This window comes from Aspergillus udagawae (genome assembly GCF_001078395.1).
Source record: "Aspergillus udagawae IFM 46973 DNA, scaffold_5, whole genome shotgun sequence".
Lineage (NCBI taxonomy): Eukaryota > Fungi > Ascomycota > Eurotiomycetes > Eurotiales > Aspergillaceae > Aspergillus > Aspergillus udagawae.
In genome coordinates, this window is record NW_025091268.1 from 2,207,856 (window position 1) to 2,225,457 (window position 17,602).

Sequence of the window (17,602 nt, forward strand, 5' to 3'; positions counted from 1 at the left end):
GCCGTGTGCGCGGCCTGTATACAAGACAATATATCCTCATTCATTCGTAATTTCGACTTTGGGCCTTTTTCGAGCTCTACGCCTTGGCGATCTTACAGATGAGGTCCTGGCCGTCGACGGAATCACCTTCCTTGACGAGCAGGCCGGAGACCTTTCCGCTGTGAGGAGCAGAGATGACCATTTCCTATAGTTCCATTAGCTTGTTTGACATGGTAGCATTTGCGCAAGAGATGCGGACTCACCATCTTCATGGCGCTCAGAACGGCAACGGGGTCACCCTTCTTGACCTCCGAACCCTCGTGGACACGGATTTCCACGACGACACCACTCATGGGAGCACCGATTTGGCTGCTGTCGCCAATGTCGGCCTTGGGGCGGGCGGTGTTGTCTACAGAGGCCTTGTTGTCGTCCACGGTGACCTGACGGACCTCACCATTGACCTCGTAGAAGACTTCACGCTGACCGGTCTGCTCGGACAGGGGGCCGATGGCCAGCATCTTGAGAATCAGGACCTTACCCTGCTCCAGCTCGACGTGGAATTCCTCGCCGATCTCGGGCTTGGCCAAGAAGTAGCGGGTAGGCAGGATGGACAAATCACCATACTTCTGCACGAACTTCTTGTAGTCCTCAAACACCTTGGGGTACATGGCGTAACTGGCCACGTCGTACTCGGTGGCTGAGCCATACTTCTCCCGAATCTGGTTCTTGATCTTGGCCAGGTCCAGAGGCTCCAGGTAGAGACCGGGGCGCTTTTCGAGCTTGCGGCGGTCACGCAGAGCCTTGGATCGCAGAGGCTCAGGGAAGCCGCCGAAGGGCTGGCCCATAAGACCCTCGAGGAATTCAAGGACAGAGCCGGGGAAGTCCAGCTCGCCAGCACGGGCGATAACGTCCTCGGGAGTCAGCTTGTTAGAGACCATGAACTGAGCCAGGTCACCGACAACCTTGGAGGTGGGAGTGACCTTGACAATGTCGCCCAGCAGGTCGTTGGCCGCCTCATAGGCCTTCTTGGTCTCGGCCCACTGCTGACCCAGACCGAGCTGACTGGCCTGGAAGAGGAGGTTGGTCAGCTGGCCACCGGGAATTTCGTGCTCGTAGACCTCAGGGTCGGGGCCGGTCAGACCAGCCTCGAACGGCGAGTACAACAAGCGCAGCTGTTGCCAGTAGGAGTCGATGGCACGAACGTGAGCCCGATTGAGCTTGGGGTCGTGCTCGGTGCCCTCGAGAGACGCAAGGATAGCACCAACGCTGGGCTGAGATGTCATACCGGACATGCTATCGGTGGCGGCGTCGACGGCGTCAGCACCGGCCTGAGCACAGGCAACCATGGAGGCCACACCGGTACCGGCGGAGTCGTGGGTGTGGACGTGGATGGGGAGGTCGGGGTAGCGCTCACGGATGGAGCCAATCAGCAGGCGCGCGGCCTGGGGCTTCAGCACACCAGCCATATCCTTGATACCAAGGATGTGGGGGTTGAACGAGACAATCTTGTCCACCAACGCCAGGTAGTACTCGAGGTTGTACTTCTTTTTGGGGTTCAGCATGTCTCCGCTGTAGCAGATGGTAGCTTCGACGACACCCTCAGCGGCCTGCACAGCCTTGATACCGACCTCGAGCTGGTCAACGTCGTTGAGAGCATCGAACACACGGAAGATGTCGACACCGCACTTCTTGGCCTGCTTGCAGAAGTGGTAAATGGCGTTGTCGGGAAGAGATGAGTAGGCGACACCGTTGGCACCGCGGAGCAGCATCTGGAAGGGAATGTTGGGCACGGCCTTGCGCAGCTTGCGCAGACGGTCCCAAGGGTCCTCGTAGAGGAAGCGCATGGCGACATCGAAGGTGGCACCACCCCAGCATTCCAAACTGTAAGCGTTGGCATACGCGTGGCTCGTCTCCTTGGCGATGTTCAGCAGATCGATCGTGCGAACACGAGTAGCCAACAGCGACTGGTGGGCATCACGCCAGGTGGTGTCCATGATCAAGCAGCCCTTGTTGGCACGGACAGCCTTGGCAAAAGCAGCGGGACCTTCACGGTCCAGGATCTGCTTCCAACCCTGGGTGCAGGGAACGCTCACGTCGATCGGCTTACCGGCGGCGTCCAGCAGGGTAGGCTTGATGATCTCGCTCTTGAGCTTGGGCTCGCCGATCTGACCCTTGATGCTGCTGCCGTTAACGGCGACATCACCCAAGTAGGCAAGAAGCTTCTGAGCACGGTTCTGGCTTCCGACAAGAGCGAACAGCTCGGGAGTGTCATCGATGAAGGTGGTCCAGCACGTGCCATCGATGAAGGTGGGGTGGCTCAGCAGTGAGGTGAGGAAAGGAATGTTGGTCTTGACACCGCGAATACGGAATTCAACCAGAGCACGCACGACCTTGCGGCGGGCAATCTCGTATGTGGAACCACGGCAGGTACACTTGACCAGCATAGAGTCGTAGTGAGGGGTGATGATGGCACCAGCGAAACCATTACCGCCGTCCAGACGAACGCCGTTCCCACCAGCGGAACGGTAGACTTCGATCTTCCCGGTATCGGGCCTGAAGCCGTTGGCCGGGTCTTCGGTGGTGATACGGCACTGGATGGCGAAACCACGGGTGGAGATGCGTTCCTGGGTCAGGCCCAGCTGCTCCAGAGTAGCACCGGCAGCGATTTGAATCTGAGCAGCGACGATATCAATGCCGGTGATTTCTTCGGTGATGGTGTGCTCGACCTGAATACGAGGGTTGATCTCGATGAAGTAGTAGCGGTTCTGCTGGTCAACCAAGAACTCGGCGGTACCAGCGTTGCGGTAGTTGACCGACTTGGCCAGCTTCACAGCATCGGCCAAGATGCGGTCGCGCACATCGGCGGGCAGATCCTTGGCGGGTGCGATCTCAACGACCTTCTGGTGCCGGCGCTGGACGGAGCAGTCACGCTCGAACAGGTGGATGACGTTACCGTGGTTGTCACCGAGAAGCTGGACTTCGATGTGTTTCGGGCGGTCCAGGAAACGCTCGACGAAGACGGTACCGTTACCAAAGGCGGACCGGGCCTCGGAGGTAGCACGCTCGAAGGCGTCCCGCAGATCGGCCTGGTCGCGGACGACACGCATACCACGACCGCCACCGCCGAAGGCAGCCTTGATGATGATGGGGAAGCCATATGTGTCAGTGAAGGCCTTGACCTCCTCGTAGCGCTCCACGGGACCGGGAGTACCGGGGACCACGGGAACGCCGCACTTGATCGCCAATTGACGAGCAGAGACCTTGTCGCCGAGGGCGTCGATGGTCTCCGGAGTGGGGCCCACGAAGACAATACCGGCCTGCTCGACCTTGCGAGCAAACTCGGCGTTCTCAGACAAGAAGCCGTAACCGGGGTGAATGAGGTGCACACCATGCTCCTGAGCAATCTTGACGATCTCATCGATGGCCAAGTAGGCAGCGACGGGGGTATATTGACCGCGACGACCGATCACGTATGCCTCGTCGGCCTTCTGGCGGTGCATGGACAGACGATCCTCATATGAGTAGATGGCGACCGTCTGCAGGGAAAGTTCGTGGGCGGTACGGAAGATACGGATGGGAATTTCACCACGGTTGGCGACGAGGATCTTTTGGAATTGCATGATGGCGGAGTTGGCACGTAGCCGGTGGTGGACCGAGTCTCTGTGGTGCTCACGATGATCATCGATGAACTCGGTGTCATCGACCGCCTCCTCAGGCTGGCGAAAGGTAGCAGCCATTCTCGGCAAATGTGTGATTAATGAGGAGGGAAAGCGATTCAATCAACTGGCCAACTCGTTGGCTCTGCTGCTGGTGGTGATAGCAGCAATCAGTAGTTGTAGAAGATGGGAGACCGAGCCAAAGGGGGGAGGAGAGGGAGACGATAGGGGGTGTAGCGGAAGAAGAGGTTCAACAAGTGAGAGGTGCGGCAGAAGAAGAGGAAGCTTAGAAAGCTGGGGAACTTGAAGTTTAGAGCGGAGACGCAAGTGAGGCGAGCCAGGGAGGAAAAAGGAAGGAATAAGTAGGAAAATAATGAGTCACCTTGGTGGAAGAGGAGGAGAGATCAAAGGAAGCTTCCCGCGGGGCAACACAAGAAGCAAGAAAAAGGACCGGTTTCGGCAGCGGAGGAGAAGAGCGGCCAGAACAGGAGGGGCGGGAAAGGTTGGAACGACTCCACGGGTGGAATAGGCGAGGTGATGGTCAACGGGGATAAAACTGGAGCTGGTAAAATTGATGCAGGGATGAATTGGGATCAATTGATCGAGAGCAGCGACAGAGGAAGGTGATGAAGGACGAGAAGCGAAGGTGATGGAAAGATGTTGTTTGATAACGAGGAGCGGGGATTTGGAGGGTGATAAGAAGGATCTACCTGCCTGAGGCCAACCATATACTACTACTAATTACCATCAAGAGGTACACAAGTTAATAGTAATACCGGTCATCTACATCTAACAATCATATGAAAAAACTATCTGCTGTATTTGCATCCTGACGATGCAGAACTATGGAGTATATCCAGATATGCAATATAATATCACAAAATGCTAGTCTGATCGGCTTCTTGGAAGTCTTGGATTTAGCTCACCGGTACACCGGGCAGCGGGGGAGTCCATGGATTGTCCGTAGGCTTTTTCCCTTTTGTACAAATCGCTGTACAAATCGTTTTACTCTACTGAAAATCAGATATTGGACTATCTATCGACATTCACCCAGCAGAATTATCCGTTCGACCGAACCCATTGGTGGATGAAATATTAGTTAGTTAATTGATTTTGTCGTTAGTTATCCAGACTATCTATCTACTTCTTCGAGGATTGATTTTGGCTGAAGCAGAACACACAGAAGAACAGATCCCTCTACACGATCATCAAGTGGTCGGATAATGACACAATAATAACCTCCAGGCTAAGGTATATCCACAAGGCTTCATGTCATATTCTAAAATATCGACCATCGAGAAAGAATCGGGTCATTCAGGTACATCAATCCCTACAACCTCGGGCCCTCGGGAGAGAACCAATCGATCCATCTGCATTGCGAGGAACTACTTTCCCAATAGCATCATTTCTAGAATAGTTAATCGTTCCTATTCTGGGATGGGGATCTCATGGTTCCAGAATGAGCCTACCCACCATCCCACATGCTTTTAGTCATCTCCGTAGGTAAACGGCGCTAGGCGCGCGCTCTGGGTCTGATCGGCAGCATTGCCGGACAACAAACTCCGTGAAATCACGTCACGTCCGTCTTAGTATCTTTTCAAAAATTAAACGGTTCTGGTTAGATAGAACCGAGGTCATCGCAGCCACGAGAAACTCAAATCGTCTACAATCTGACTCGTTCTTCTGGTTGCCAACGCTCTCGGAATGGAATGCCCCGACCAATAAACGGACCAGAATAAGAGTTATCCAATTCCATCAGCTGTCCCAAAGTGGTGCAGGTAGAGAGGTACGGGTCTTTCAAGTCAGCAAGATAGCTACTGCACAGAGCTCAGTGTACAAATGGGGTTAAATTCTAGCCTTGGCAGAAAATCTCATTTGGCAATTGGCATACCGACAAGACGGGGACAAGCTGGATCTCTCCGAGAGATCATCTGACCTCTGCACATCCCCATCCCTTTGGGGGACACGATGATATCTACATTATGGCCAGTACCGTGTAGCTATGTAACTATGGACTATGGACTGCTTGATCTATCTATCACCACCCAGTACAATGCCAGCTTCTCAATTCCATCTCGGGTAATTCTATCTCACTGCCCTCAGTGATGCAGATTCCAAGTACTTCGTACAGAGTACTCTCCTAGACTCCTACATCAACCCGGCACCGAAATGCACCGATGATCTTGTCCCTTGCTGTCACACGGATCGCTATACCATCTGTGTAGAGTGTCACAGTCAATCATCAGCCGGAGTTCAGCACCTTCAACCACGCAATCCATTCTCCCTCGCGTGACATCCCGCTGCATCTCTACAGTTCAAACCGGTCTGTCGTTCTTGACGTTGGCCTCGTCGGCGTCTCCACGAGTCGCCCTCCACACAGGAAATGTTCGCTGCCCCGAATCGTCCGGGCTAATCTATTTCCCTGCCCCAACAACCAGCCAGTTCCTGCATTCCTTGAGGCTTCCTTCTAACCGATCAAGAGCCCATCCATTATTCATTGTCAGAAACAGCTCATAGAATGTAGAGTAATGAGTGCTGCAGTCAATGGACCGGCAGCAATGGCGCAATACTGTTCATGCCGTGGAGGATACTATAGTGTTTATTCACCTGGCAGATAAAAAAAAAGTACAAATGTTCAAAGCCTATCGAATACATTGGTACGAAGAAATAAGAAAAAAAGAAATGCAATGCCATCAGGAATAAAGAGTAAAAAAAATCACATCGCGAACGAAATTGCCAGCCATGTGTATCACGAGCCCACCAGCTGGCATTCTCCCAGTGCGTGTCATGCTCCCCTGCCCGTCTTTTTAACTGACTCCCCTCCTCGATCGCTTCGGCAACAGCGGAGATCATATTTAAACATACATTAATGAACAAAAGTCATCTAGAACGGGCGGAAGCCAGTGGCTTGGGGCGTGATGCCATTAGCCTGCCCGTAGGCCATCGGTACAGGGGCAGGCGTCGCCGGTCCTTGCGTCAGCATGAGCCGTGAGCCCCCCAGGATCGGTGTGTTGTCTTCTTCCTTCTTATGCGACGCTTCCCGCGCCTTGCGTTCCTCATTGTCCTTCTTAAGCATCTCGATCGTACGTGTCTGCTCGCAGAGGAAGTTGATCATGTAGGGCATGGTGAAATCATGAAGACCGTGACGCCAGGACATCTCCAGGATGACATCGGGGCGGATGAGATCGTAGCAGGCATACAGCATGCCCACGTAGCATTCTCGGCTGCCAATGTCGACAAACTAGACACAGTCAGCGAATTGTTCCAATGTGAGAAAAGAGACGAACGAGGGATAAACTTACGTAGCGAAGAAGCTCCTCAACCACGTCCGACTTGCCAGAAATCGCCGCGGTCTCAATGGCATCCTTGTATAGCTTGTCCTGCTTGGAAAGCGAAATCGACTTCTCCCAGCGCTTGTTGTTACGGTAGATGTTCGCCGCAATCTGCCGGAAGAAGATGAGGTCATGCTTCTCGAGGCGCTGCGCCAGCTGTACCGCATCAAAGTTGTCATAGTTGTCCACCGAGTCGCGTAGAGTCTTGTAATCCTCCTCCTCAATCAAGAGATCGTTGATGGCATCATTGACGGCCCTCTTGTTCTGAGACTGGACGTTCAACAGGAACGGCTTGATAAGAGGAATGTTGTCTGAGCTCTGGAAAATGCGGACAACACGGTTCACGTCGATCCGAGGGGTCAGGACCTGGAGTAGATCTGTAAGAAGCAGAGGCTGCTCCTGCAGATAGAAGTTCAGAGCACGATAGTAGATCTCCAGGTTGGCCACCTTAACAATGATATCCTTGAACGAATGGTGTTCCCAGGCATCCGCGGCACGCTCCATCATTGCCAAAGCGGCGTTGTCCCACTCGTCGTAGTGACAATACAAGAACACTAGCTCTGGCCAGAGATTCGCTTCCTCGCTGGCGCGGATCATCTTGGGGATATTGATGCGAGACCAGAAGAGCTTGAGGTGCTCCATGACCCGGTCAGGGTGGTACTTGGACAGAGCAATGCCAAGCTCAGTGAACATGCCCATATGCGCCCTCTCCAGTCCCAGACCAGCTTCGAGAACACTGATCAACTCGTCGAAGTAGCCATTGCGCTCGTATTGGCGCACAAGATCCTGCAGCTCCTCGGCATGCACAATGAGGTTGAGACCGCAAATCTGGGCGAGACGGAACTCCTTCTTGTCCACACAGGCCTGGTTGACTTCCTTCCAAACTTTGACACTGTTGGCCTTGCGTGCACACTCGACTGCAGCCTGGTAATCTTCCAAGTGCACCAGGGTGGTAGCCAGTTTGGCCCAGTTAGAGATGCTCGTATAGAAGATCTTGGCCGCCTGATGGTAGCCTTCAGCATAAGCTTTGTCACCGGACGTTTCGACATCGGCCACGTTGGTGGTACGGAGGAAGTCCTCGAGCTCCGACAGCTGGTCAAGGCGAGCATAGCAGAAAGCAAGGGCGGTGTCAATTGCTGGCTCCCGCAGTGTCTTGCGAGCCATCTTGAGATATTTGACAAGATCCTCGTCTTTGCCGGCGTGAGTGGCAGTCTCAATGACCTCGAGGTAATTCGAGGGATCATTAGCGCGGATGTACGATTCGATCGAGTCAGACACGCGGAGACCGTCAAGCTGGGCCTTTGCAACCTTGCTCCACACATCCGGCAACTCAACGCGCTCGGCAAATTCTTGAGCACGGTCAATGCTGACAATGTTCTCCACAAGAACATTGACGGCAGCAATGTAGTTGTTGACCTTCTTATAGATCTCGAACGCTTCCTCGTACAGTCCGACGGAGATACACATCTCAGCGATCTCGTCAGCGCTGAACTCATTGAGCTGATGAATGTAATCCATCAGACGCCCCTTATCAGCCTTAGCTGCCGTCAACATCAGAAGGTTCTGCAAGCTACCATTGTCGCTGAAGGGCGAGGGCTCGAGGATGATCTTTTCCAGGAGCTCGATAAGCTCGCCAGGAAGGTCGGCCTCAAGGAAGGACTTGACGGCAATGGAAACCTTGTCGGGTTCAGTCGATTCAGGAACTGCCGTTGCGATGACCTGATCAACAAGAGAACGGCGGTGCATGTTATTCTCGCTCAAGACGAACGACCAAATCTCAGGATCGGCACGCTCGACAAGGTACCGAGCTTGGGCCCGATACATGGCATTCTCATTGGTAATATTGATGAGTTCCAGGTCATTTTGTCCCTTCCTGTATGCAATGTAGGCCAGGTTCGGATCACGCTTCTCGCAGTATTTACCGACGGTCAACGTGTCATACATGTCGTTCTCCTTGAGGAACTTCTCGGGGTTGTTGTTGCTGTCAATGTAAATCTTGGCAAGAGCGTTGTACACGGCCTGTTGCTGATTACCAGTCGCCAGAGTGGCCTCAAGGAAAGGTAAGAGCAGCTTCAATCTGTTTCGTGTTTCAACCTCGGAGACAAGCTCGTCAATGGGAATAACCGAGGGCTCGACGGTAGACAGTAGGTTCTTGATGATAGCTTCATCACAGTCAACATCCAACAAGCCTCCAACGACGGCCGGAGTGCGAGAAGGATTAACACGCTGCACATAGACCTCGATGGATTTGTATTGCTGGTTCTGGTATAGGTAGAGAACCAAATCATGGATGAAGTTGAAACGATCGCATACGATAATGAGGGGAAGCTGCTCGGTCAACTTGGCTTCTTTTAGGAAATTCTTGACCTTCTCTGGGTTGTAATAGTTGCTCTCGCGGCAGATGCGCTCGACCTCGGTGATCTGGCCCATGGCCGTAGCAGCCTCGATATACTTGAAATGAACCTCAGGGTCCTCGCTAAGGTTGACGATGCTTCCGAGATAGTAGTAGAGACCTTCGGCGGTGCGGTACTTCTCGAAAAGGCTGATAAGTTGACCGGGCCCAAGGAGATCCGAGAACTTGGTTGCAAGCTGAACAACAGCCTGCAAGTTCTGGCGAATGTTCACTTCCAACATGGTGTCCATGCAGTCAATGGTCTGCTCCACGGAGAGACGGCCAAAGTAGTTCATGAGCCATTCAGGGTTCAACTTGTCGGTACGAACAATGTTCCGCTTGATTACCGCAGGATCATCAGTATTTTCCAAGGCACGTTGGATCAGGCCGGCATTCTCGCAGAGCTGGGAGATTCTAGGACGGTCGTAGTGGGTGAAGATCTCGTTACCAAGGATTGCGTCTGCAACCTGGGGAGCGTTGACCAGGTTCATCTCAAGCAACCGCGTCTGCAGGTGGCCGTGCTCGGGCTTGTTGTCCTTGAGGGCGTCGAGCAAGAACGAGGTCGCCTGCTGAATCATGTTCTGCGACAGGAAGACGTCCACGACGCGGTCAAGATCAATGAGTGCGCCGCTTTCCTCGTTGGCAAGCTGAGCCGCGAATTCGGCACCCTTCTCTGGGTTAACGCGGACAATGTGCTGCAAGAGTTGAGTGTAATCGGGCTGGTATCCAACTTGCTTCGAATAAGCGAGGATCTTGTCAAATTGGCCAGTCTCGGCAAACCCGGCAATGACCTTGTGAGGTACATTGGCTTGCAGATAGATGGACAAAGCCATGTTCATGTCGTATGGTCGGACGATGTCTCCGAGTTCCTCGGAAGCTTCCAGCTTATTCTCACGCAGCCATTTCTCCAGCAAGTGCTTCCTGTTCTGTTGCAGGACAGGGCGCACAAGCTCAACACTCTCATACTTGTTGAGGGATCCCTTGTCCAAGAGCATACCGAAGTACTGTAAGATTACAGACATCTGCTGGCCAGTTTGAGGCGCATTCTTGAAACGATTGATGGTCTCTGGTGTACGAAGGAAGCCTCGGGGAGAGTTGGCAGCGATCTTGGCAGCTTCGGAATAATTTCCTTGCGCCAGCAAGTTGTCGAACTGCTGCTGGTAGAGGTGATCCGCTCCAGGAAGGCCAGCCTTTGATGCGAGCTTCACGGCGAGTCCAGACATGGCAGGGTTCTCCATCAGGTACTGGATAATAGTTCCCTCATCAACGCTGACCGAGAGGACTTGGCCTTTCCGGTTGACACCGACCAGACCGGCAGATTCTGAGTCGGGGGCTGTAGTGAAGATTGTTTCGCTGGAGATACGGTTCATGAAGATGCATGTTCCGGTCTCGAGGTCGTAAAGATGAATGAAGCCATACTTGGTAACGAGGTAAACGATGTCGTACTTTCTGGAGACCTGCATAGCGACCGGGAAATCATTGACTGCTTCTTGCGGGAAGTACACTTCCACAGCCTTCTTCTGGAAGCGCGGGTTCGGCTCCTGGTGGTCGATCTCGGCGATCTGGAGTTTCGCGCCGGTCGGAGTACGGACAGCGAAGGTGAACAGCTTGTGCTCCAAAGGAGAGCCTTCGACTCTGATTGAAGCAAAAGCTGCCGCGTGTCCTTCAATAAATTGAGAAATCCCGCGATCTTTGGAATACAGTTGCATTGAACCCACAACGCGTCCCTGCTGTTGGCTGATACCGACCACGACCATCCACTTCTCGTCGTCATTAACACGGTAGTTGATAATTTGGCAACCCTGGCAGCGGCGATTGTCAGTCACTATCAGTCGAGAAATGCGTTAGACTTTTTGATTTCCGCTACACTTACGCTCAGGTTAGGAAGTCTGTCAAAGATCTTGAGAGGCTGGTTCTGGGTTGGATCAAAAACGTCCCAGTGGTAGACCGATGCCTCGGTGACCAGACCTAGGCTCGTTTCACTGAACCACTTCCAGTAAACAACATCTTCATTCATGACCGCAGACTTGAGCTTCTGCTTTGCAGTGAGGTCGAAGATCTGAATTGTTCGACCCTGAGCTCTGAGGGCGATGATGTTCTTGGTCCAGTGCATAATGGCACTGTCCGCATTGATCGGCCGCTTGATGACTTCATTGTTGTTTTTGAGGTTGACGATAATGACTTGAGGCTTGTCATCTTCATTGAGTTTTTGCCTCACGCAAACGAAATGATCCGATTCTAAAGTCTATCCAGCAATAACACGACGGTTAGCAAGCTGGTCAGATCCCTGTTTTGGAGATGCGCCTCCAAGCTGTACTTACACATGAGTTGAAGCCAATCGATTGTGGCTAGAAGAGACAAGACGTAAGCAGATATTCACCACATTTACAGGTAAAGAGAGGCGCGTCCGGCATGCCGGCGTGCGACACCCTAGTTCAGCGGCGGACGCCATCAGGCAGTATCGGAAATAGGACATACAGCAATTTCGGCATTTGTCAGCTATAGTAGATGGACCAGACATTAGCACTCTCTATCGACGAGCGGAATGGAATCAACACATGAGAGAGGGGAAATACATTGATGAGCTCCGTGAACTTGATGGGAAGAGGAGCCATATTTACCAAGGCCGCAAGACGACCTTACCCGCCCAACGAAACGCCGCTCAAAAGAAATCAACTAAGCTCAAGATGAAAAAGCGAAGGGGATAACGGAGAATTGAAGCTAAAGACGGAGAGGGAGAAAAGAAAGTAAAGGTGAGGAATTAGAGGAAGTGAGATGAGCAGGAGAGGGATACGTAGGTGGATTAGCAACTGGGGAAAGCGGGAAGTGACCTCAGGAGGCCGACGCTGTTGTCGTTGCTGAGGTGTCGCTTATGGGGACGTCACGTGCAAAGGGGTAAGCTCCAACGGTACCTGAGAAGTGACAACGGCTGCAGTCAAGCGTTTTCGGGACAATGAACATGAAGATGACGCAAATGAGAGAAGTTAATGAGGTGAATTGAATGAAATGCCTAACTGTCTGAGATATTAGTAGGCATTGATTGAAGTATACAATTGAGAGTCTGTGTTTGCTTTTTCTATTTTAGGATCCTGATCGAGCTCCCATAGATGACGATGAGGCTCACACGCACGTGGATGGCCTGAGGCCAATTTTAAGTGACAGGTGCCAGGGTCTCTTTGATTATGGTAGTGTTTATGCTTCGGTTTTGATTCACTAATGTCTGCCAGTCAGACGCCCGTCTGAGCTGGTCTGAATCAAAGCTGGTTAGAGAAGCGGCACTTCACTATGCAGGCTCAGGTGAGACAAACTGATCAGTATTCCAGTCCCAACCTGAAATGGACGCCTGGGGTGCGAGACTGAAAGGGCTAGTCGACTCTTCTTCGCGGGTGGAAATGCCCACTCGCAGCACCCTAATCACACATCTCGGTCCCATTTAGACCGTATGAAGTCTCAACACTCGCGTATAGCAAACAGCACGCTTGTACTTGAATCGAGGATGGCTCAATGGCAATCTCTTTTTCCAAACACGTCCAGAGAATCTGGCTCGCAAGATAAAAGACGCACCGCCGCTTTCTACCATCCAGAAGCATATAGCGTCCTCCCGGGCATGCCCTAGTACAGCCAATATTATACCTGATATCAAGTCGAGAACGAGGAGGCTCGCGAAAACCATAATCATCAACGGCCGCGGGCAATTGACCGGCCGGTGATCTCCACGAGCTATCATTGATCTACTATTTCTAGCCTTTTCCTTCTATTCATTCGGATTTAAAGCAATGCAATTTCTCCGCCAGCTCGAATGATGGCTTGCAACACTCCGTAGCATCTGGGTCGACGTCACAACACCAGAAGGTATATGCAAACTCGGAGCCATGAGGAAGCAACGACCACTGCTGTCAGTGTTATCGGCAAGGAATACTGGTGTGAGCTACCTGTTGACTAAACCTTGAGAAATCACGTAGCAGGGAACGAGTAGTGTTCCTGACTATATACAACGGAGAGGAGTATTTGCCACCAAGCGGACCGCAATGTGAATGTGGTCTTGCCCCTGGATCGGACTTACGTGGTTCCAAGGACAGATTGTTGTAGTTCTCGGCACAAACCAGGGGCTGCCACTGTGCAGACAGCGCAGGACCTGTGTGATAGATCTTTATTGATGCTGCAGGCGGGCTGTCCAAGCTTCTTACATGCATAGGTGCCTGCATTTGTCGGCATTTTCCAAAGGTGCAACCTTAAACATCAGTAAACTATATACTTCTGGCATGCTTGGCTCATCGAATACCGATGTAGGGCATAGACATGATGGAGGAGAAACAATGCGAATAATAAATAGTCGAGAAGAAATGTTTAAAAAAGTAGCGACAAAAAAATGCTCACAAGCGGATTTGAACCGCTGACCTCATGATTACTAGTCATGCGCTCTACCAACTGAGCTATGCGAGCTAGTAGATATCATAACATTTTCCCCTTTGCTAAAAATAGTATTCAGGATTATAGTGAGCCCTAACTACATCTTTATCGTGATGCATCAACTTCTGTCTTGTACTTCACTCCCACCAGATCCCATACCCGACCTTCGACCTTTCAGGGAATGTGAGATGGCTCTGAATTAGCTTTTGAACTCGATGGATACTCTCGCTGGTGCAGAGCTAACCCCATCCTCGGGGTTGTCCCTGAATAATCCGAATGGATCTTGGTTCTCGTACCCATGGCGAGGGCTGATCCCAAATATATTTACACAACAGCCCTGATGCATAGAGCGCACACCACTCACAATATACCCAGCTAACAGCTGTATTGCATGTTCTTTCGGCTATGTATAGACATAAAGCCCAATCAAGAACAGCATATTACTAAGATGCAAAAGAAAGCATGTGGAACTGCAACCACAAGTCTACTATCTAACTACCTCCAGGAACGGCATGAGCAAGAAAACACGGCCAAGCCTCGAAAGAAGGACCTACTCATACCGTCCTAATGAGTTAGATAGAGAGCAGGAGCTGTATAAATACGACTCAAATAGCCTCGACAGTCATTGACCCACGACCTTTCCCTTGAGTCCGTTCAGTGAAAGCATCACGGCCAGAGAACCCGCGTATGTAGTCTCACGAAACGCCATAAGTCATACTGGAAACTCGAAAGTTTTATATCGAGAAGGTCCGGATACAGCTAGGTAGCGATGCGCATCGACCGTATTCTACCAACCGCCAATTATTAGCACCTTTCTTGCAACGTCCTGTGCTAGATACTCCGTATCCAGGTACGTACTGCCTTACATATTGCGGATTAAGCACCTAGCCGAGCGATAACCCTACCTTTGTCGGATGTCTCACATCGCATGCGTCATCAAATAGAGTGCGCGACTGATAAATCGAGCTGTTCCCAGTTCAAATCCGCATGTGAGCACTTTTACCCATTTATTCTTCCTCAACTGAATCATGATGCAGACAATGCTCCTACGATTCGTTTATTACACAGCTACAGCATCTCAGAGAGTATAGACATGAATAAAGTGGTACTGAGTTGAATCTATACAAGTTCTGTTCGTTAAGGGCGCTATCCGCAACGCCAACACATCCCATAATCACATCAAAGACATCAAGCACTTTTGGCATGACTCTCTTGGAGGCCTGTCGATGGTAATACTTATAGGGTCATCACAAGACTACGCAAATATCGCTGAAGTATCATCGCCTACCGAGACAACCGTAAACTCTCCACACTTAGTGGACACTTAGTGGTGGAACAGACGAGTGCCCTGTTCGACGAAGACGATACCCAGCTTCTCGGCCGTCTCGAATACAGGGCCATCATTCTGGCTACCGCTGGGGGCAGCGATGTACTTGACACCCGAACGGGCAGCACGGAACACGTTGTCGATGAAGGGGAACTGTTTGACTCTGCATCAGCACAAACTATACAAACACACGATAGAGCGGTCCAGCACTTACGAAAGCGTCGGACGAGACGGCAACCTCTCCCATCTTCGACAGCCAGCTGTCACGCTCCTCCTGGGTGAAAGGAGCAGGAACTTCCTCGAAGACGCGCTCGTACTCGGCCTTCTCGACATCGTTACGGGGGGTCTGTCCGGAGCAGAGAAGGTCGATGGCATTGCTCTTGTCAGCACGCTTGGTGCCGGCCTTCCACTTGATGTTCAGCACACGCTCGTGGAAGCGCATCCACCAGTTGTCGGCCTTGTCACCGGCCAGACGAGTGCAGTGGATACGGCTCTGCTGACCAGCACCCAAACCAATGACCTGGCCGTTCAGGGCGTAGCAGACCGAGTTGGACTGAGTGTACTTCAGAGCGATGGTGGCCACAGTGAGATCCCGCAGAGCAGAGTCGGGAAGGGCCTTCATGTCCTTAGGAGTGATAATGGTGTTGAAAGTCTTCTGGGGTGAGATGACGACGTCGTTGCGCTGTTGGCTGAGCTGAACACCATACACAGTGCGAGTCTCCTCGGAAGCGGGGACGTAGTTCTCGTCCATCTGCAGGACAAGGTACTTGCCACCCTTCTTCTTGGAGAGGATCTCTAGCGCCTCAGGGGTGTAGCCAGCGGCGATAACACCGTCCGAGACCTCGCGAGAGATAATCTTGGCAGTGGGAACATCACAGACGTCGCTGAGAGCAAGTAGATCTCCGAAACTGGACATGCGGTCCGCTCCACGGGCGCGAGCATAAGCCTGGGCCAGTCCAGAAGTCTCGATACCGGCAATGTCATCAACCATGTAGACCTTGCGCTCCTTGTCGCTCAGGGGGACACCGACGGCAGCACCGGCAGGAGAGACGTGCTTGAAGCTGGCTGCAGCGGGGTAGCCAAGAGCATGCTTGAGCTCCTTGACCAGAGCCCAGGCGTTGAGGGCATCGAGCAGGTTGATGTAGCCCGGGGATCCATTAAGAGCCTTGAAGGGCAGCTTGCCATTGAGCATGTAAGCAGAGGCAGGCTTCTGGTGAGGGTTGGCTCCGTAGCGCAGAGACAAGTGCTGCTCGCCGTTACCAGCATACTGCTTGCGGAAGAAGCCCGAGATGGCAGTGTCGTAGTCCGCAGTGTGCTCAAAGGCCTTGAGAGCGTACAGCTTCCGGCTGGCCTCGGAGATCTCTCCAGCCTCCAGCTCCTTCAGGAACTCGGGGTAGTTCTGGGGGTCAGAGAGGATGGTGACACGAGCGTGGTTCTTGGCAGCAGCGCGCAGAAGGGTTACACCGCCGATATCAATCTCCTCAACGGCTTCGGCGATGGTGACATTGACCTTGTTTACGGTCTCCTTGAAGGGGTAGAGGTTGCAGACGACGAAATCAACCTTGGAAATCTTCTGGTCGGCCAGATCCTTCTCGTCGGACTCGATGTCGCGAGCAAGGATGCCACCGTGGACAGCGGGGTGAAGGGTCTTGACACGGCCACCGAGCATCTCAGGAGCGTGGGTAATAGCAGAGACATCCCTAACAATCGAAACGCCATGTCAATGGCTATCACTCCGCGTAAATGGCGGGAGATAGTGACTCACTCAACCGGGAACCCAGCTTCACGGATCATTCTGGCGGTACCACCAGACGCGAGCAGACGGACATTGTGCTTGACCAGACCCTTGGCCAGGTCCAGCAGGCCAGTCTTGTCGTAGACGGAGAGGATAGCTGTTTATAAAAAAGAAGTGTACAAGCTTGAGTCAGTCCAATGTTCGTTTCAATTCCAGGCAAGTAACGAAAACTCAGAGTGGGGAAGCAACCGGCCAGTACGACTTGGCGAGCAACAGACCCAAGCTCCGAGTGAGGGGAAGAAGAGGTTGAGAAGATATCAATAATGGACATACCTGACTTTTGTTGAGACATTGCGAGACACTGACAGTGATGGACACTGGGACACAACAGAGTCAGAATCGAGCACCGACGAAAATTTAAGACGGGTGGTTGGAGTATGGAAAAAAGTTCAGATGACAGTCATGTCAGGAGCCCCGCCTGAAGTCAATTGAATTGGGTCGTGAGGGCGATAAGTCTTTTATTGGGTACTCTTACCTGAGAATATGACAGTCTGGATAGAATGAAGATAAATTTCACAGTATCTGTCAGTCACAGCAACAAGAAGTATCTGCAACAGTTATCTACCTTACAGCTTTTCTATCCCTGCTCATCCCACCGCGGGGTCAATCATGCCTCTTTCCTCTCCGAGGATCATGGCCGCTCTCGGACTGTTTGTATGATTACAGGTGATTTCCAGAATAACAGCCCCACTCCCCTTCACCATCTGGTAA

At 52.2% G+C, this 17,602-nt stretch overlaps 3 protein-coding genes and 1 non-coding gene across 4 annotated transcripts; all 4 read right to left on the bottom strand.

Annotated features, from left to right (window-relative positions):
* Positions 1-76: 76 nt before the first annotated feature.
* Aud_007591 (pyruvate carboxylase) lies at positions 77-3,716 on the bottom strand (the record flags this gene model as incomplete). The annotated part of the gene is made up of 2 exons (XM_043292481.1): positions 77-184; positions 243-3,716. 2 exons carry the CDS (start codon positions 3,714-3,716, stop codon positions 77-79), a joined length of 3,582 nt encoding a protein of 1,193 aa, XP_043148416.1.
* Positions 3,717-6,519: 2,803 nt separating this feature from the next.
* Aud_007592 (clathrin heavy chain) lies at positions 6,520-11,974 on the bottom strand (the record flags this gene model as incomplete). The annotated part of the gene is made up of 6 exons (XM_043292482.1): positions 6,520-6,876; positions 6,938-11,161; positions 11,233-11,604; positions 11,681-11,707; positions 11,838-11,858; positions 11,936-11,974. 6 exons carry the CDS (start codon positions 11,972-11,974, stop codon positions 6,520-6,522), a joined length of 5,040 nt encoding a protein of 1,679 aa, XP_043148417.1.
* A 1,755-nt stretch (positions 11,975-13,729) lies between these two features.
* Aud_007593 lies at positions 13,730-13,802 on the bottom strand. Its single transcript has one exon. It is a non-coding gene; the product is annotated as a tRNA-Thr (tRNA).
* Positions 13,803-15,093: 1,291 nt separating this feature from the next.
* On the bottom strand, positions 15,094-17,183 carry Aud_007594 (phosphoribosylaminoimidazolecarboxamide formyltransferase/IMP cyclohydrolase; the record flags this gene model as incomplete). Its single annotated transcript, XM_043292483.1, has 4 exons — positions 15,094-15,249; positions 15,311-16,796; positions 16,862-16,988; positions 17,063-17,183. 4 exons carry the CDS (start codon positions 17,181-17,183, stop codon positions 15,094-15,096), a joined length of 1,890 nt encoding a protein of 629 aa, XP_043148418.1.
* Positions 17,184-17,602: the final 419 nt, after the last annotated feature.